Consider the following 21,888-nt stretch of genomic DNA (forward strand, 5'->3'; position numbering starts at 1 on the left):
CAGAAGGCCCAGAGGACCGGTTTACTCTTGTAGAAATGTCTCTGACTTATTAACTACAAGCCACACCTTACAGTAACTGCTGAAGGCCAAATAAGCCGGTCTTCCTGAGGGTTAAAGTAGATTTTGCAGCAGTGAACAGTCACAGTTCCTGAGCTGGTGGAGATCTGAAAGTTTTTCTGTCACCTGTCCACAGCCCCAAGCTGTTAAGCTCCTTGAGAACCAGTCACATATTTCTTGGCAGGCAAAAGGCTTTTGTTATTAAGAACTGGTCGCCAGTCCACAATCATTAGTCCAAGGACCAATCAGCAACTTGTTCCCAACCAAAGCATCATTTGTGCACAACCCCTTTGGCTCTAGTACATTTGCAAACTAGACTTCTACCACTGCTGGCAATAAGGTCAGATAACTTGTTTTCAAAACATGCAGCAATCCTTGGGTTCAAATACAGTTCTTTTTCCATTTCATCCATACTGAAAAATTAAAAAGGTACGGCATTTCCAATCTGGAGATTGTATATTGTTATTGTTTGAACTGATGTGATTATGAAACACCATGCCTGTTCTCCACTGTGGAAGGATATCTCCCTTTTTTGTCATGCTGGATTGAAGGGTTATTGCACCTCAGCAGTCAGGGGATTCTTTCTTTCTATGGCACTTTATTGGAGGGCTAATGCCATTTATTCAGGAATAAAGTGAAATTCAAGACCACTGTCTGTAATCAGAATTGCTCGACGTGGCTGAAAGAAATGTTCTCCTGGAAATAATTGGCAGCCTAAAGGGAACCCGTCAAAACAGATTAGAAAATCTGGCTATTGAGCTCTGAGCCATGTGCAAAATGTTAGCGGCTCAGTGAGAGTGTCAAACCTTCTTCCAACTCTGTTTGTGGAGAGGCCCTGCTTTGGGCTGCTCAAGTGGTTTCGGGTGGGGGGGGGAGGTGGCTAGAAACAGGAGAAGGCTTTCAAAGCCCATTGAGCTTGCTCTGCCACTCTGTTAGATCCACATCTCAACTTAATTTTGCCAGCTTTGCTCCATTGCTTGCCTGTCACGTTGGTTAACACGATATGGTCCCAAAGTCTGCCATAAGACACGAAGATTTTGCTACAGGTGAGGACTGAATGCAGATTGAAAGGACTATGTCTTTGGGCACCATTCCCTTTTTGTTATTCCTCTTCAGTTGTGCCTGCCTCTGATTGCAGATGCTTGTGTCTCTGCTCATTCATTGTTGGAATCTAATCTTGCTTCTCTGTTTTTAACTTTGACTCACTATGTTGGTCTTGTTTTCTGCTTTACCCCATGCTTCTCGAAGCCTAATCCAGAAAAGCGTAATCACTGTTTGTGGATCTTTTCAGTTACTCTTTTTGTCAAAATTTACCTTTCTGAGTGCATTTAATGCAAGTAGGAGCTCACAAAGGGGAGCAACCACCAAGGAGGAGGGTTGAAGGAGATGGATGCTGCAGTGAGGATGGGCTTTGCCAAGGCTATGAAGTACTATTGAAACAGGCAGGGCAGTGACAATTGAAAGTTGTGTCATTGACGATTCAGTCAAGAGTTATTGGTGGGGTAAGTACCTGTCCTGCGGTTGTTTCTGTGCACAAGTCAGCTCCCCTGTATCATAGAATCATTGTTACTGAAGGAGTCCTTGTGTTCTCACTGGCTCTCTGTCGACCCATTCAGACACTTCCAGTACCCCACTGTACAGAATTTATGTTAAATTTTTGAATCATCAACTAATTCAACGTGTAACAAAGTGTTTTCCCTCACATCCCCAATATCTCTCATCTCCTGCCAAAACCTTAAATCTGTGTGCCCCTTGAACTGTTAGCTAATGGCGACAGATTTACTTTTGTCTCCCTTACCTAAACACCCCGACAAAATTTTGTACCTTTATCAAATCTCCCCATAGCCTCAGTAGTCGGATGGTTAAGGTGAGTTTGGAATCCGGGCAATCTCCAGTATGGTTGAATTGCTGATAGGTGTGACGTTTGGTAGTTCAAAGCTGTGTGTGAGTTGGCTGTGCCACCCAGTGTGCCAAGGTTCACAATGCAAAAAGTGCAAGGTGAACATGTACTTTAGCAAATACAAGTCAACAGCCTTGGTTTTACTGTCCTAAATTTATTTGTTTCTCTCCTCACAGAGATACAGATTGTGAATGTTTTATTTGTTTTCCTGACATTATCTTTGCTTTCTGTAGCTGCCTTTCTTGGAGACATTGCACTGGATGAAGAAGATCTGAAATCGTTTAAGGTTGACTGGATTGTAGATTTAAAGAAACACCGAATCCAGAAGTTTGGGCTCTCTGCAGGTATGTTAATTTTCATTACTGTTTGAACTGTAATATCCTTGAGCTGTTTCTTTGTACATTTGCAGAATGGGCAAATAATTGGCAAATTGAAGTTCAACACAGATAAACATGAGGTACTGTACTTTGGTGGGTAGAAGAGAGAGGTCACGATAATTTGGAAAGTGCAAATCTTGACTGGGTATATGGGCCTTTGATTATGAATAGTCAAATCATTAACTGTTGCATTCTGGGTTTGATGGAATGGAGTTGGAGGCAATGTTTCTTCTGGTGAGGAAGAGCCAAACCAGAGACCGTCAACATTGTACTGAACCCAAGAGACCCAACTGGGAATTTCAGATGAAGCTTCTTCACCCAGAGATTGGTGAGAATGAGGAACTTATTCCCATGGGGAGAGGTGGAACTAGATTGTGTCATTATATTTGAGAGGTTGTGAGGGAGGAGGGAATAGAGGCTGATGATATAAGATGAGGACAAGTGGAAGGAGGCTGGATTGGAGTAAAGACATGGCTGGAGACTGGATGGGTTGAATTGCCTGTTTCCATGCTGTTTCTCCTGTTTCATTCAATGTACAGTTATTACTTCGCAGTTTACTACTACTGATCATCGCCTCTTGCTTTGCGTGCCCTCACAATCTGTTATACTCACTCCTCCCCCACCTAGGTCATCAGCATAAGCACAATCACATTCCAAACCTTTTTAAGTTCTGAAGAAGAACTATCCTGAATTCAAAACGTTAACTCTGCTTTTTTCCTCAGACACTGCCGGTACTGCTGAGTTTTCCAACTTCAACAGTATTTTGCTTTTTAATTAATGGAAGGTGGAGGTGGACTGTTAGTTTACAAGAATATGGTTTGTAATGAAACAAGAGGCTTGTGTCGATGTAGCAGCTTTCACACCTCCCAAAGCATTTGTAGATAACTATCTAGTGTTGAAGTGTGGCCATGGTAGGAGGTCGAGAATTTCCCACAGACAGCAATGAGATTATCCAGAAGATGATACCTCCTGACAGTGCTGCATTCCCTTGGTACTGCACTACAGTGTCAATGCCAGTTTTGTTGCTGGAGTGGCTGCATCAAAAGGCTGCATTCTATTTAAATTTAGCAACAGTTTGTTCTACCGCATAATGCACTGTCATGGGTAGGTCCCATGACATCTTTTTCAGGATGTATCTTGTATTAGAATTTTAGTTCCATTTAGGTTCTGTCTTAAGATTATCTGATAGACAAATATCACTGATCAGCAACCTTGACCATAAAAATAATTCTCCTAGGATTTTGACCTAACCACAATGCTTTTGACAAGCAGCTATCAAAATCAGTCAAGCTGCCAAGTTAAGTGAAGCAATGAAATAGCTAAAACATGTGTTTTTAAAGAAAGCATTTTTTATACAGCAATATTAGGTCGATGTTCTCGATTTGCTGAAAATCCTGCTATTGGAATTAATTTCATCCTATTTACCCAATCAAAACACATGATATTGGAAACCTCAATTAAATCTCCCCTTAATTTCTCTACTGCAAGGAAAACACCATAGTAGTGGTGTGGTAAAGTTAGCTCGAGGAGTCTTAAGTTTATGTGGCAACACACACCCTTTATGCACTTTTTATAGCCTGGAGTCAAGGATCATGATGGTAGAGATATCAATGTTCTTTCCATCTGACAGCTCTCTAGGGATCTCACTTGCCCTCCATCAATATGTATTGGAAGGGTTTCCCAGTTGATGCTGAACCCGTTTGGTCATGGTATGAATGCACCTTCCTTAACATCAAGTCCAGGGGTGGAATTCAGATCAGAGCTTCTGGCTCAGACACAGGATGTTACTCAACATGCCACAGGACCATCTTTGGTCCGATGAAGTAAATCTCCTCAGTATGCACTCCAGTGCCCTTGACATCCCTTCTGTGAGGTGAACTGAATGATAGTGGACAGTGTGCAAATTTCCCTCTGGGTGAAATTCCTGTTATGTCATGCCTGTGGATGTCTCTATAAATTTAAAGAAAAAAAAATTCAGAAGATCATATACAGAGTGTTGGCTGCTCTGAGAAGAATGATTTCTTTGGTTTAAAAACAAAGTGTAGCCCAAGGCAGCAGATGTAATGGTAATTGAATAACATGAAGGAATGTTAAGTGACCAGGTAATGAGGGGTTGCTTATTGATTGATGGCCATATTCTGTGTTTGTACATGTAGGGAAACACGAGACTAAGTGAGGTTGGTGGAGAAGAGCTTGAACCAGAAAGCAGTAAAACAGTCTATCTGAATGAGTAACTGTGTGAGCAGTTTACAGAATAATTATTTTAAGCAGGATCAGCATCCTCCTGTTGGCTCACAGGGAAAACAAATGACAGAACTATGGAGCAAATGTGGAGTGTGATAACCACATTGCTGTTGCAGATAACTGTCACAGACACAATGTGCTGAATGGCGTCCTGTGCTCTAACTGGTAGTGTTGTAATGACTTGAAAAGTGCACTTTAATGCATATTGCTCACTTTAAGAAAACGTACTAAATTGCACCCGTGGAAGGAGTCTGCAAGACGAAACAGAGAGTTTGAAGAAACTGCTTTCAATAAAGAAACCACTTTTTATTCTGGCTGCCCCTCGCTGTTTCTAGTCTGAAGGAACTCACTATTCAATATTAGTTTAATAACAAAGGTTACATGCTTTAATAAATGAAAGAGGGATGTTGTTGTTAACAAAGGCAAGTTGAATTTGTTCAGGATTGGTTCGACATTGGTTAATGCCTAGTTGTTATATTGTGTCAAGCTCTGGGAATCCCATTATATGGATGGTATTGGGCTTCAGAAAGGACAAAAGAAAATCATTTGAAAGATGTTTGAATTTTTCTCGCACAGTTTTCGAATGCAGAATGTTTCATTGTCAGTCATAGCTGAGACTGAGTCTGTAAGACCATAACTCACCTCCTCACTCTGTAAGCCTGCCCACCATTAAGATGGCACAAGTCAGGACTGTGGTGAAACACTCACCACTTGCCTGGATGGGGGCAGCTCCAACAACACTCAAGACGCCTGACCCCTTCCAGGACAAAGCAGCCCACTTGATTGGCACCACATCCATAAACGTTTAATCCCTCCACCACTGATGCTCAGTAGCAGCAGTGTATGCCCTTTATAAGATACTGTGCAACAAATCACCAATCCTCCTTTGACAGCACCTTCCAAACCCGTACTTCCTACCACCACACAGGAGCTATACCACAAGCAAGTTCCCCTCCTTCAGTTTCTCTCAGTCTTGGAATGGAGTGAATGATTGGTCTTTCCTGGGGGAATAGATGGAGGTGTGGTTGTGTGTTTGTACTCATTTGAAACATAGTAGGATGGAGAATGTCTTTAATGCTAAACTTTGAATAAAAGTGAAGATCTAACACGAAGACAATGCCTTGAGCTCCCAGAGGATGCTGCTGCTTTGACAACCTCAATCAGCAGTGCAGTCCCATGTGTTTTACGTGTGGAAGGAAGCCAGTATCATTGGAAATGTTACCACCATTGAATCGAAAGGCGAAATGACTTCCTCCTATCTTTTTGGCTTCATGAAATCCCAAAGTACTTGACAACCTATGAAGTAAAAGCCAGATAAATCAGAGCAGAAGGGGACTATTTGACCCCTCAAGCTTACTCCATCATCTATTAAAGCAATGGCTGTTCTACTACCTCTATACTCCCCTTTGCCTTGCTTCCGTGAGAGACTAAAATTCTGTCTCAGTCTCAGCCTTCAATGTCAGAATATCAAGAACAATCTGTGGTGGATAATCTCAAAGATTCACAACCCTCTGAGTGAAGAAATTTGTCCTTGATGATCGGTCCCTTATCCTGAGACTGTGCACTCCCATGTTCCAGATTCCCCAGCCAGGGAGAAGTATTCTCTCAGCGGCTGCCCTGCCAAGACCCTCCAGAATCTTGGGTATCCCAATGAGAGTACCTCTCGTTGTTTTAAACTGTAGAGAATATTGACCTGATTTACAGCCCTTCATCCCGACAGCCTCCACACCTCAGGGACCAATTCAGTTGACCTTTTACTGTCCTCCTGCAAGGCAAATGTGGCCTGCTTTAGATAAGGAGACCAAATATTGAAATATGGGCACTGCTGCACTGCCAACAATTCATGGGCGGGCAGAATTTTGGAAAGTCAAACCAAGGTAGGAATTTCATGATGAATGGAGTGTAATGGAACAGAAGGATCTTTGAGTTCAGGTTCACAGTTCTCTGAAAGTAGAGTCACAGGTAAACAGGGCAGTGAAGGAGGCTTTTGCACACTGGCCTTCATCAGTCAGGGCATTGAGTACAGAAGTTGGGATGTTATGTTGTAGTTATATAGGATGTTGGTGAGGCCGCACTTGGAGGATTCTGTTCAGGTTTGGTCACCTTGTTATAGGAAGGATGTTATAAAACTGGAATGAGTACAGAAGAGATTTACAAAGATATTGCCTGGATTCAATGGCCTGAGTTGTAGGGAGAGGTTGGTCAAGCTAGGACTTTTTTCTTCAGAGCATAGGAGACTGAGAGGGGATCTTACAGAGGTGTATACGATCATGAGATGCATGGATAGGGTGATTGCACTCAGTCTTTTTCCCAGGCTTGGGGAATTGAGGACGAGAGGGCATCAGTTTAAGGTTAGAGGGGAAAGAATAAAAGTGAACCTGAAGAGCAACCTTTTTACACAGAGGGTGGTACGTACATGGAATGAGCTGCCAGCGGAATTGGTGAAGGCATGAACAGCATTTAAAAGGTATTTGGGCAAACACATGGATAGGAAAGGATTAGAAGGATATGGGCCAAGTGCAGGGAAGTGGGATTAGTGTGGACGGACATTTTGGTCTACACAGACTAGTTTGGGCTAAAGGGCCTGTCTTTGTGCTGTTGGACTCTATGACCCTAAGTCTCATAAACAACCTGGCTGTTTTTGTGATGGTGATTTTATGTAAGAGACAAATATTGACCCAAACACCCAGGAGCACTCCCCTTGCTCTCTTCCACATGATGTTTTTGGATGTTTTGCATCCTTCTGAGTGGGGCAGAGGGGCCTCAATTTCAAGTCTCATCTGAGAGACCGTGCAGAACTCCCTCCCGATCACATGTGCCTGGTTCTCTGGAGTAGGAGTTGAAGCTAAGTTTCTGACAGAGATGAGGCTACGACTGCCACAGTGCCAAGCTGGTTGAAAAACTCACCAGATTGCATGGACAGGGAAGAGAGCTCAAGAGAGAGCTGAAATAAGCCTTAGAATCTCACCTGTTACTAATACCATTCCCAGATCTTATTTCTTGAGTGAAAGCTCCAGGGCTGTATGGGCTCATTTATGACTGAGTACTCAATAACATCCCTCAGCCAAGATCATTCTAGGATTTGCAAATGTAAGCTGCACAATGTGGGCTTTATCTCACAGTAAACGGGACTTCTATTCAAACCCCCCTGAGGATTCTTAAGCGGTGGTTCGAATTTTTTTAAAGCCAGGTTTGGAGCAGAGAGTCTGGAAATGAATCTCTTAAGAGATGTGTCAGCTGTAAACACTCGTCACATTGAGTTGGGTAATCTGTTTACAACGTGTTACACAACTCGAGGAATCCAACTTCGCAGTGTGGGAGAGTTGCCTTCATTCGCACTGCTGTCCACTTTGCTTCATACAATGCCACAGGCACTGGCTGCCCTCCAGTGCAGCAACCAAATAGCTATTCTTCTTCTGTGAGCCTTGACAGCAAATGTCACAGGCCATTTCATTGTGCATCATGTCACGGTCAAAATCAGAGATTGTCCCCACCATATCTCACAGGACTCTTGGGAGGAGACGCAATAATAGGGGCGATGGTACACATGCCTTTCTTTTTCTCATGTGTGTAAAGTCACGACTGGTTGACACAGTCGCTGGTGCCCTTTTCAATCTGTTGTAGCAGCTCTTTTTTGTATTTGCTCTTGGAATCCAGCCTGTCCTTTTTACAGATTTGTGCATCCTGCCCCTCAATGCCTTTACCCCTTTACCTAAGCAAACTCCAAAAGATCCAAATGCTGATTAACGTTTTTTATCCTTAACAGCCAAAATGCAACACCTCTTGTTTACCTATGTTCAAATTCATTTGTCAACTAGCCACCCATTCATTGCTAATGTCTTTCAAGTATACCAGGAGGTCTACAGAATAAATACTATCAGTAAATACCCATCTGCCTATCTAGTGCTTTCAAAGGGCTTCACTGTGTGGGATGCTTGGATCTATAGTTGTCCACAGACAAGAAAGAAAAAGAATTGCTTTTAGATAGCAAGCTGACATCTGAAAACATTTTGTGGCCAACAAGGCACTTCTCAAAGTATAGTTTCTGTTGTGTGTACAAAATGAAGGAGCCAATCTGTACACGGCGAACTCCCACAAACAGTAATGTAGTCAGGACCAGATCATTTTCTGTATGTTTGTTGTGAACTGCTGATTGAGGAACACTTATGGTCCAGGACACCAGGGCTGACTCCCCTGCTGTTCTTCAAAATACTGCCATGGTATCTTTTATATTTCGCCATGCAGATCATCAAAGCCCTACCAGTCATTCTAAAGACAGCATCTTGAATAGTGTAACACTTACTGCTGCAGTGTTAGTATTGACTTTATTTGCTCAAATCCTGCTGTGTGATTTGGACCATGAATCTTGCGATACAGAGACAATAATATTACAAACTGAGCCATTGTTGTCAACTTTAGCAGGAGCATTCTGAAACCCAGGTAATGAGAGAAGGTTGAGTGGAGATTGGAATGAGGTGCTCAAAATCAGGCTTCTGGAGAGAATGGATGGAAAATATCTCCCCGTGGCACATGAGTTGACAACCAGAGGGCACATATTTATGGTGACTGATTATCAGAAATACCAGAGACAACAGGCCGCACGCTGGTTCTGGCATTATAAAGTCTTCTTTTCATTGGTATGAGAAGGAGGGATTTAACTGGACAGCAGTATCCATATTAGCTTGTGAATTTCAGTGTAATTCAAAGGGACATGATGGTGTAGGTATAGCATGACTGGACTTGTAATCCAGAGACCGAGGCTAATGCTCTGGAAACATGGGGCTGAAATGTTCCACAGCTTTAACATAAATGTGAAATAAAAAACTCGTCAATAGTGACCCCGAAACTGTCATCGATTGTTATTTAAATCTCTCTGGTTCATCAGTGCCTTTCAGAGTGGGAAATCTGCCTGGTCTGGCCTCCACATGACTCCACACCCACAGTGATGTTGGTTGACTCTTGATTGTCCTCTGAAAACAATGAGGGTGCCATTCAGTTTCAGGGCAATTAGGGATGGGCAACAAATGCCAGCCTTCCCTCTGACACCGGAATCCCATGAAATAATACATTTGAAGAAAAGCTAAGAAACCATGAATCAAGGTTCTTTTCATCCCTCCTTTCCCTTATTCAAGCATTTAAAGGAAGACAAGATGAATATGTGAAGGAGAAGGGAAAAGATAGTTATGATGGTAAATGTAGATGAGAAAAGGTGAGAGGAGTGGAGCATAATTCTGGCATGACCTTGTACGGCAAATGGCCTGTCTGTGTGTCATTCAGGCATCAATTCGGATATTGAGTGACATGTGGCCATCACCACAATCCAGCTTGTCACTTCATTGTTTAACATGTAGCAATCTTTGTTTGATTGTATGACTTGAATTCAGCAAAGGATTGATGTGTGCTGGCAACAGAAGCTTGTAGATTGACAGTCCTTTCAAATTGAAGACAGGAGATCAAGTGATCAAAGTATCATTTTGTGCTTTTACAAAGATCAGCCAACGCAATGTCAAAGATATTCGAAAAATGAAGGACTTGGGTATTTGTTTTGTACCTTTACATTCGAACATGGAGCCAGGACGACTTGGAAAAGCAATCTCTTTGTATATGAATTAGAAACGTATGGAGATGGCCATCTGTGTCCCAAACTATCTTCCAGTTTTGAGAATCCTCAATTTTGTTCTCTCTGGCGCATGTACCCGTGGAAAGCTGGCAAGACTCATTGGCCAAGCTTCCAGTCTGGACTGGCTGATGCAGCGATTAATTGGAGAAAGGTTGCACACACTGGAGCTCTGAGTCGAAGCCACGTATTCCAGGAAGGTGACAGGGGTCAAAAGTCTACACATTCCTCAATGATGCATTCATGGACGTGTTCAGAAATGTTCTGGTGTCCATTCCGAAGCTGTGTGCAAACAGCTGCAGCAGCCAGGCATAACCTCTGCTGAAAGGTCCACAATAATGAGGAGCAGGACTAGGCCGTTTTGCCCCTCAAGCCTCCTCCAATATTTGCTAAGATCATGATCAATCTGATTGTACAAAGTTAGAAATCACACAACACCAGGTAATAGTCCAACAGGGTTTATTTGGAAGCACTAGCTTCGGAGCGCTGCTCCTTCATCAGGTGATTGTGGAGAGTAAGATTGTAAGACACAGAATTTATAGCAAAAGTTCCCAGTGTGATGTAACTGAACTTATATATTGAAAAAGACCCGAATTGTTTGTTAAGTCTCTCATCTTTTATAATGACCATATTGGTATCAGTTCTTTCATATGTAAATCGCAAAACTTTTTTAAAAGAAGTTGCATTCTCAAGTGCAGTTTAACAATTGGTGTCATGTTGACCCGGATAACGTATTGAAGGTGTTACCTTATCTGTGCCAACCTGACACCAATTGTTAAACTGCACTTGAGAATGTAACTTTTTTTAAAAAAAAGTTTCTAACTGAAGTCCGTACAGGTCACATCTATCGCTCTGCCCTCATCAATTCTCTTTGTTATTTCTTCAAAAAACTCAATCAAGTTTGTGAGACATGATTTCCCACGCACAAAGCCATGTTGACTATCCCTAATCAGTCCTTGCCTTTCCAAATACATGGACATCCTGTCCCTCAGGATTCTCTCCAACAAATTGCCCACCACCGACATCAGGCTCACTGGTCTATAGCTCCCTGGCTTGTCCTTAGCATATTTCTTAAACAGAGTCCTATGACCACAGCTTTGTCCTCTCTGTTCTGTACGAGTAATTTGTTTAGATGCTTTTTTATAAGTCTTTATAACTTTGGAACTTGCACTAATACAGATGCCACAAAAAAAGGGATGGGTGAAAAGCAGCAGAATTGGAGGAGACGACCGAATAGTGGTAATGACACTGGACTGGTAACCCAGAAACTCAGGCCCGTGGGGACTTGTATTCAATTCATGCCATGGCAGATGAAGAAATTGGAGATCAATAGAAAAAATTAAAAGCTAGTCCAATGACAAATATGTAAGCATTGTTGATGATTGTAAAAAAAACCCGTGTGATTCCCTTTAGGGAAGGAAATCGGCTGTATTTACCCAGTCTGGTCTACATGTGACTCCAAACCTAGAACAAATTAGTGAACTTATTGGGGCCTTCTCGAGGGTCGGTGAGGATCGCCAACAATAGCTGATGACGCTCGCATCCTGTGAGGGGAGATTTTATTTTGAAAACCTCTGTCTTTGTATGGTGCCGGTAATGTAATCAAATGCAGCAAGTTGTTTCACAAGAGCATTACAAATAAAGTAAAACATCAAGCCACATGAGGTAGCAATAAAGGGAGCACATGGGGGTGGAGAGGTCGAGGGAGGGAATTGAGAACTTGGGCCCCAAGCAGCTGAAGACACAGCCACCAGTGATGGAGGGAATAAAATAAGGGGTCGGAATTGGAGGAGAACATATATCTGAACTGGAAGTGCAGGGTGCAAGAAATGGAATACCTGAAAATGGAGGCCTGATTGAGCAAATAGTATAAAAGCAAGCCATTCAACCCATCAGGTCTGTACCAGTTCTCTGTATAGTAGTCCAGTCAGTTCCATTCCCCTGCTCTTGGCTGCCACCTGACAAGTTTGCTTCCCTCAATACCTAGGAGAACGTGAGGACTGCAGATGCTGGAGATCAGAGTGGAAAATGTGTTGCTGGAAAAGCGCAGCAGGTCAGGCAGCATCCAAGGAGCAGGAGAATCGATGTTTCAGGCATGAGCTCTTCAGGGCATGAGCCCTTCACTCAATACCTGTTTGATTTAGCATTGAAATTATTGGCTTTATGTGCTTCCACCACCCCCAGATATTAGTGCACCTCGCCACCGATGGTTGAGACAGAAGTGGGCTGATGGCTCTCCCTTGTGTGACCTTGTAAAAGCTCAGTGTCTGCTTTCCTACGCAGTAGGACAGAGATACTGTATCTTACCCCAGATCCACCCCCCAGGAGGAGTCTCTAGCCTTTGGGATAGCAGGGCAGGAAATGGGACAAAGTAAAACAAAAGCCCTTTAACTGTAACTTGTTCTAACTAAACGGAAGAAATGTTGAGACTCCAGCAGACAGTTTCTAATATTTTCCTCACCACAAACTGTCTGAAGCTTTTTATCTTTTTTTAAATTCCCTGTGGGCAATATGTGGGCTACAGACCCTGAGTCAGCTGTGGGCTGCAACCAAATCCTCCTTTGTATCTAGAAGCTGCTTTGGCTTTGGCTGCACACTGTTAGGTATGCTGCCTTGGAATTCAGGAGGATCATGCCTTTCCCCGATAGGTCCCTATTTGTCTCCTGATGTGAACACTTGAACAGCATGTGTGGTGCACAGCAAGTCTGCAATCGGTTGAAAAGCCAGAAGGTCTGCAATTAGTGCCTATTCCAACAAGACCCCCATGAGTCTCTTAGGAGAGGGCTTGCCAGTGTAATTGACACAAGGTACAGCCCACCACTGGGCTGAATTAAAATGGTGTGGATCCTATTTGACGGGAGGAATTTGCTACTAATTATAGGTGCAGAAATGTAAGACTAGAAAGTACTTCTTGAGGATGCTCAGTCAATTGTGAAGGTTTGTCTAAGTGAAGTTACTCCAGGTGCCTGACATGGTGCATGCTTCAGAAGGAAAATGTGCTGCTGTGTTGGGAGGAGGGGACTCAGATTTGATTTTGATCTTAAACCGTACAGGCTCATCTGATACTTAAGCAATCCATGGCACACCTGAGCACCATCCAGGCTCCGACTGTTCAACGGGAAGTGACATTTGTGCCCGACAACGGTTCTCTTCAAGCAAGAGAGAATATAGACATCTCCCCTTGACAGTCCATGGGATTACTTTCACTCAATCCCCCGTTACTTTTGACCAGAAACTCAACTGGGCGAGCCATGTAAATGCTACAAAGAGTAGGTCAGAGGCTAGAGAATGCTGCAGTGAGTAACTCAACTTCTGACTCCCCAAAGCCTGTCCACCATCGACAAGGCACAGGAGTGTCATGAAACGTTTCTCACTTGCCCTGGAAGAGTGCAGCTCCAACAATACTCGAGGAGCTTAACACCATTCAATATAAAGCAGCCTGCTTAATCAGCATTCTAACCACCATCTTCAACACTCACTCCCTCCACCACAGATGTCCAATAGCAGCAATATGTATCATCCACAAGATAAACTGGAGAAATTCACCAAGACTTCCCAGCCAACACCTTCCAAAACCATGATCACTACCACCTTGAAGGATAAAGGCGGTGGGTACAGAAAGCAGTACCACCTGCAGGTTTCCCTTCAAGCCACTCACTATCCTGACTTGGAATTACATCACTGTTATCAAAAAAAAAGTCCCTATGCCATATCAACTGCAGCAGTTCAAGAAGACAACTCAACAGCACCTTGTCAAGGGCAACTGGGGAACAACAATAAATTGTAAAATAGCCAGTGATGCTCTCATCTCAAGAATAATTCTTTAAAAAATGAAATTTTGCTTTTGAACCTTGGAATAGCAGAAAGTCTGGAACAGAGCCTGGTCATTTAGCTCACTGTGATGCCACCTCCTCCAGTCAGTGCTAGCTTGTGGTGTAGTTAGCAAGTGGTGCTGGACAGCAAGGGGACAGCCTTTCTGTCAGCAACGAGTGATGGTAGCTTTGTCAGAGAAGGACAGTGGCTGAAGGGTTATAGTCCTGAACACACAACCCACTGATCTTGAGTTCAAATAGGTTTGATTTCAAATCCTACCTGGAGTGATTGTGAAAGAGAAGTCTGTAAATGCAGTCAGACCTGTTGGCTGTGTGATTGTCTGGTATTCCTCAAGTCATGGAATGTAGCTCCCACCCCTGGAGCAGTCTGGCTGTCCTGTGATACCACCAAGTTCTTGAATCTGAGCATGGAAAACCAATGCAGTTCTGAAGTTGAGGCTGAGTTGTATCCCCAGGGTAAACCAGAGGGAGCTATCCTCTTTACTGAGCGACATGCATTTACAAAGCACCTTTATTGTTGCTAAAAAGCATCGGGCAATGAAATCAAACACAATGAGAAGCGGGCAGCCAATCAAAAGTTTCATCAACAGGTCGGTTTGGAAGCAATGCTGTGAAGGAGAAAGGAGGGAAAGAGTGTTTCAGTAAGAGAATTCCAGAGTCTGGGGCCCAGGCAGTTGAAGGCAGAGTCACCAGTATGGAGCAATTATTATCTCGGGCCCACAGGAGGGCAGAATTGGGAGAATGCTGATTTCCTGAAAGATAGAGGGGCTTCTGTGGGTTACAGAGATAGAGACAGCAAGATTATGGAGAGATTGATATCAAGATTGAGAATTTCGAAGTCAATACATTGACTGTGAGGCACCGTCAGTCAGCAAGCAGAGGGCTAGTGGCTCATTGGGACTTGGTATGAGTTAGAATGCCAGGAGAAAGCTATGGATAAGGTTAAGTTTAAGATGAGTGTGAGACTGGAGACTGGCAAGGACAGGAATAAAGTGGTCGATTTAAGAGGTAACAAAGACATGGATAAGAGTTTTAAACGAGGTTAACAGCAGTAAATTATGAGGACATGTAACTCAACTGATTCCAGGGACGAAGGGGTTGATTAATGGGAAAAGGTTGATCAGGTTGGGCCTGAGTCCATTGCAGTTCAGAAGGGTGAAAGGTGAGCCTGTTGAAATATTTAAGATCCTGAGGGGGCTTGATGACATGGATGTTGAAAGGTCATTTTCTTCACAGGGACATCTAGAAAGAGGATACACAGTTTCAAAATAAGTTGTCTCCCATTTCAGATGCAGATGAAGAGAAGTTTTTTATTCCCTCTCAGTGCCCTTAACCTGTGGAATTCTCTTCCCCAGAAAGCATTGGTGGCAGGGCGGAAGCATCTTTTTAAGGCTGATGTGGACAGGTTCTTGTTTGACAAGAGAGTCAAAGGATAGATGGGGGGAGGGACGGGTGAAGCTGGGGGAGTGTAGATGGGAAAGTGAAGTTGTGGCTGCAGTCAGATCAATCATGATTTTATTGAAAGGTGGAGCAGGCTTGAGGGGCCAAATGGCTTACGTCAAGATGTAATTTATATATTGAGTCACCTCGGTTGGCATTCCCTCAGCTATAGGTGATTACGATGGGGGAGGATTTAACTGAGGTGTTTGCAATGACTAAAGGAGTTCCATTAGGCTCAACTAGGACTCCCAAGCCCCTTTGTACTTCAGATTTTGAAGTGTTTCCCTGTTTAGGAAGTAGTCATGCTTCTCTTCTTGTTAGCAAAGTATATAACCTCACGCCTTCCCACATTGTATTCCATCTGCCACTTCTTTGCCCAATCTCCTAGCCTGTCCAAGTTCTTCCGTAACATCCCCATTTCACCAACACTAGCTGTCCCTCCACCCACCTTCATGTCATCTGTAACTTAGCAGCAAAATCCTGAGTTCCTTCGTCCAGATCATTAATGTGTAACGCGACCAATTGTGGTCACAACACAGACCCCAGCAGAATTCTTACATGTCACTGGCAGCTATTGTGAAAAAGACTTTTTTTATATAGATATTTTTATTAGAAATTTAACATTTTTACAAGTTTACAAAAATAAACAAAACTCTCAAGTACAAACATTGATATACAATTAAATCTTCAATAAATAATAACCAAAATTTAACAAAAGAAAAATACCGAGAAAGAAGAAAAAAACAAAACTCAACTAACTACTAATCTAACCTACTACTAACCAGAGTGTATAATTAAGTCTCTTACATTATTCAAATAAGAGAAAGAAAAACAAACCAATGGATAACACAGAAATTGGGTAGTGAGATGCATGTTCGGAATGTGTTAACACCAAATGTAACAAAACCTGTATTCGTGTGGAATTCCTCTCCCAAGGGGCCCCGGACCAGCCAGGTTCGTAATCTCAATTAAATAAAAGCCCTTGTTAGGATAACCGAAATATCTGTATTTATATAATTCAAGAAAGACTGCCATATTTTATGAAATAATTCAGTCTTTCGGTGCACCATATTTGTAAGGAAGTCAATTAATTCCATAATTAATCTGTGCCAATTTGAAAGTCCGGGGGGCCCTCAGCCACCCAGTTTACCAAAGTATTTTTAATTGCACAGAAAGAGAGAATAGAAGATAATCCCTTCCCGTGCATGTCCAGGGAGGGTAAGTTCAAAAAGCCCAAAAGGAGAGATACAGGGTCCACTTTAATTTCCGTTCCTAAAATTTCTGTCAGGGTACTTGCTACTTTTGTCCAGTATCTACGGATCTTATGACAGGTCCATAGGCAATGTACAAGAGTGCCCACCTCTATTTTACATTTGGGACACATTGGAGATGCTCCTGCCTTAAATTTTGCCAATCGATCCGATGCTATATGGGCCCTATGAAGTATCTTCAGCTGGATAGCCTGAGTTCTGTTGCAGATGGTGATTCTTCTGGCGTTTTCCCAAATTTCATTCCACGTTTCTATAGAGATTTCTAGTCCCAAATCCTGATCCCATGTTTTCAGCAGATTGTCCATATCTCCCGATACTTCATCATGTAATAAATGATAAATAGTACTGACGGAAGATACCCCCATTGGTCGTAGCACTCTACATTCTCTCTCTGATTTATAAAGACTATCTAATAACGTAGTCTTCTTCTGTATATAATCTCAAATTTGGAAGTATCGAAAGAGGTCTCCATGAGGTAATCCGAATTTCTGATGCAGCTGTTCAAAAGACATCAGGACCCCATCTTTAAATAGGTGCCCTAGACATGAGATACCCTTGGATCTCCAGAGTTTAAAAGTGGCATCTGTAAACCCCGGTTGAAATCCCCATGCTCCTACATTCGGCGCATTGGCGGATGTTTTATGTGAGTTGCCCTGATTTTGCCGCATTATTAGATTAGATTAGATTAGATTACTTACAGTGTGGAAACAGGCCCTTCGGCCCAACAAGTCCACACCGACCCGCCGAAGCGCAACCCACCCATACCCCTACATTTACCCCTTACCTAACACTACGGGCAATTTAGCATGGCCAATTCACCTAACCCGCACATCTTTGGACTGTGGGAGGAAACCGGAGCACCCGGAGGAAACCCACGCAAACACGGGGAGAACGTGCAAACTCCACACAGTCAGTCGCCTGAGTCGGGAAATGAACCCGGGTCTCAGGCGCTGTGAGGCAGCAGTGCTAACCACTGTGCCACCGTGCCGCCCACAAATTTCAAGCTTTAATTGTGTTTAGTATTATAGGGTTTTTACAGTGATCCGTAATGATTTTCCTCTTGCCTGAAAATAAAAGATTAATAAGTGGGCATTTTACTTGAGAAACCTCGATGTCCAGGCAGATTGATTGCGGATCAGACAAGACCCAATCGGCTATGTAACTTAATAGGGAACTTAACTGATATTTCCTAAAATCTGGGAAGTCCAATCCTCCCCTTGCCTGTGGAAACTGTAGCTTCTTCAGCTTAATGATTCCAGATAAAGGAACCCAACCAGCCATGTAATTTACGTAGTACCAACCTCGACAGCATCACCGGAAGCATTCTCATAGGGTATAGGAGACGGGGCAGGACATTCATTTTAATTAGTGCTATTCTACCCAGCAAGGAAATTGGAAGGTCTCCCCATCGCTGGAGGTCCTGCCTTATCCTTTCCAGTAAATGCACAAAATTAGCCTTGTATAGCTGACCAAATATTGGGGTAATAAAAATGCCTTAATATAAGAAACCCTCCAGGGATCACCGAAAGGGAAAGTGGGATCCGTCCACTAAGTGGGGTATCATAGCAAGGCCACCCATTGGCATTGCCTCCGATTTTGAGAAATTAATTTTATAGCCTGAGAATGCGCTAAATGTATTAATAACTTGGATTAAACGAGGTACGGACCTCAGAGGATTACTGAGGAATAGAAGGACATCATCTGCATAAAGGGTAATTTTATGTTTACCTGTACCAATCCTCGGGGCCGTTATATTAGGATCAGCCCGTATAGCTTCTGCTAGTGATTCAATTATTAGCGTAAATAACAATGGCAAGAGAGGACATCCCTGACGGCAGACCCTATCCACACTGAAGCTATCCGAACCTAATCCATTGGTAACCACAACTGCTTTGGGATCACTATAGAATGTTGAGACCCATTTGGTAAACATCTTTCCAACGCCAAACCTTTCCAATGTGTAAAACAAATATGACCATTCAACCCTATCGAATGCCTTTTCCGCATCTAATGAGACTACTACTCCTGGTATCTTTCCCTGATGGCAGGCTTGAATCATATTCAAAACCCTTCTAATATTATTGGATAATCTACGGCCCTTAATAAACCTCGTCTGATCCTCCTTTATGATATGTGGCAATACCCTTTCTAGTCTCAATGCTAATGTTTTAGAAAGGATTTTAAAATCAACATTTAGCAAGGATATTGGTCTGTATGACACGCAATTTTCTGGATCCTTTCCTTTTTTAAGGATAAGAGAGATATTTGCCTCTTTCAACGAAGGCGGGAGACAGCCCTGACTGTATGCGTAGTTATACATGTCCATAAGTGGACCAGCCAATATTCCTGTAAATTCTTTACAGAATTCAGCTCGAAAACCATCTGAGCTAGTTGTCTTACTGCTCTGAAGTTGCCTGATTGCGTCAAGTATTTTTTGGACTGTTAGGGGAGCATTTAAGACCGATACCTGTTCTGGAGTTAGGTCCGGAAAGGTCAAATTTTCAAAAAATGACTGCATCCTCCTAGTCCTGTCTTCACAATCCTGCGATTTATATAAATCAAAATAAAATTTTCTAAAGATTGCATTAATCCTTTTATGATCATGAGTCAAAATACCCATACTTTCCTTGATAGACGTGATAGTGTAAGGGGCCTTTTTTTTCTTTGCAAGAAATGTTAAGTATCTACCAGGTTTGTTGCCAAATTCATTTAACCTTTTTTTTGCAAATAATATCTCCCTCTTAGCCATTTGGGTAAGCGTGGTGTTTAGAGCTGTCCTAAGCTGTCCTAATCCTTTGCAATTTGATAATAGAAGGTCTATCAGCGTATGCTGTTTCCAGCTGCTTTTAAGCGAGCTTCGAGCAGACGCTGTTGTTCTCCCTTTAATTTTTTCTGGGTCGCTGAGTAGGAGATGATCAAACCTCGCGCGTAAGCTTTGATGGTCTCCCACATCATTGATAGGTTGCGAGCCGTACCTGAAATAATTTCTAAAAAGGTTTCAAATTCTTGAGAGAAGTACTTTACAAATTTACTATATTTCATCAGGAAGGGGTCCATACGCCAATGCCGAGGGGATGTCCCGTTGTTCCTCACCTTGATTTCCATATATACAGCAGCGTGATCAGAAATTGTTATACTACCTATTTTACAGGATGATATGGAATTTTAAAAAATCGAGGGGGCAAAAAACATATCAATTCTGGTATGACATTTATGTGGATTGGAGTAAAAAGAAAAATCTCTGTCCTGTGGATGAAGACATCTCCATACATCTACTAATCCTAATTCTTTGTTCAGATTCACCAATTGTCTAGATCTGGGAGATACTCCTGCAGTACACTTGGGAATCCTATCTATTTCCGGATCCATAATACAATTAAAGTCTCCCCCTATAATTGCATGACGGGCACCAGGAGCCATCAATTTTGAGAAGACTTGCGTTATAAATTTAAAGGGGTGTGCTGGGGGGCAATACAAATTTAAAATCCCATATTCCTCTCCATTTATAAGGGCTTTAATCAGAATATATCGTCCAGATTCGTCTTTTATCTGATTTAGGATTTTGAAAGGGAAATTCTTCCGAATAAGAATAACAACTCCCCTGCTTTTTTGAGCTAAAAGAAGAAAAAAAGGCCTGATCAAATCCACCCTGTCGTAATTTCAAGTGTTCTTTATCCAAAAGATGTGTCTCCTGTAGGAGAGTTATATCAACCCTTTCTTTCTTGAGATTTGACAATATTTTCTTCCTTTAGACTGGCGAATTACTCCCCTTGACATTCCAGGTGCACCACTTAACTGACTGATCAACCATAATCGTCCAGGCAAATCCAAGACCCCTCGGGAGGGGAAACCCTATCCAAAACATCCCGAGCATAGAGCATATAAAATTCACAAAAATAAAGGCCCTCTAATACACTCACAACAGTATAATAAAAAAACTATTTCTAAACAATAAAAAAAATAAAACATATTTAAATGGAGATTTTCCCCCTTGTTCCCAGGGGTATCACTTCCTTTCCAAAGGTCCATCGTATCCTCTCCCAACCAGTGCCCCACTTTTGACCCAGGCGCTCCTCAATAGGATGAGGAGAATTCAAATATACTACAGAGCTAGAGTTAACAGTGAGCACCTTACCCCCCACCCCCCCACCCACACCAACACCTGGATTATTTGATAATGTTAATACCATGTATAAACATATATAACTATAAAATTACAACCTCAACAAATAATAATTAAATATAATAATACAAAATAACAAGGGGAAACAACCCCACTCCTAGAGACAGAGGTAAAATAGAATAAGGTGACCACCTCCCCCCACCAACATTAACTAGGCCCCCAGCTTATATGTATAGAATAATAAAAAAAAACCAAGGGGGGGAAATCGTTAAGTAGAGAACAAATAAATAAATCCCTCTCCCCACTCCCCAAGATAATATTAAACAGTATGGTTAAAAAAAAAGAAAAGGGGGGGGATATAAACCGGAGTGGGGAGAAGGCAAACCAACATCCATTATGTCTTACAATTTATCTAAGAGAGTCCAAACATTCCTTAGCCTTTTCCGGCGATCCGAAGTTATACACTGATCCTTCATGGTTAAAGCATAGTATTGCTGGGTAGCATAAGGAGGGCTGAATATTTTAGTCCCTTAAACACTTCTTTGCCTCATCGAATGCCTTCCTCTTTCTGACCAGAGCTGGGGAAAAGTCCTGTAATAACATGATCTTGGATCCTTTCTAGATCATGGTTTGGGAATCTGTTCCAAGGTTTCTAGAGGCTTCTAAGAGCATCTGCCTCTCCTTATAGATCTGCTGTCGGAACAGGACCAGGCGGGAGTGCTGGTCCGAGCCGGGCCCGCGTATTGCAAGCTGGTAGGCCCATTCCACCCTTACCTGGCCTGATCCAGCCTCCAGATTTAAAAGTTGTGGAAGCCACCGTTCGAGGAACGCTGTAAGCTGGCCTTCCTCTTCCCGTTCGGGAAGGCCCAGCAAACGAATATTTTTTTCGACAACCTCGATTATTGGCCGAATCCACGGCCGATTGTGCTGTAGTTTCGGCCGTCGCGGCCTTTAGCTCCGCCCCTCCGACTCGGTGCTTGATTTCCTTAATGTCTCGGTCGTGCTTTTACAGCGCAGCCGAGAGGG

General features: G+C 42.7%; 1 protein-coding gene across 1 annotated transcript in view; it reads left to right on the plus strand.

The window, feature by feature from the left end:
- The window catches only part of LOC132837035 (bone morphogenetic protein 1-like), a 132,016-nt gene that overhangs the window by 30,269 nt on the left and 79,859 nt on the right, over positions 1-21,888 (plus strand). Inside the window, exon 2 of the mRNA XM_060856689.1 lies at positions 2,191-2,301. Coding sequence (XP_060712672.1) covers positions 2,191-2,301 — 111 coding nt within the window. The remainder of the gene's footprint in view (positions 1-2,190; positions 2,302-21,888) is intronic.

This window comes from Hemiscyllium ocellatum, chromosome 48 (assembly GCF_020745735.1).
Source record: "Hemiscyllium ocellatum isolate sHemOce1 chromosome 48, sHemOce1.pat.X.cur, whole genome shotgun sequence".
NCBI classification, from domain to species: Eukaryota; Metazoa; Chordata; class Chondrichthyes; order Orectolobiformes; family Hemiscylliidae; genus Hemiscyllium; species Hemiscyllium ocellatum.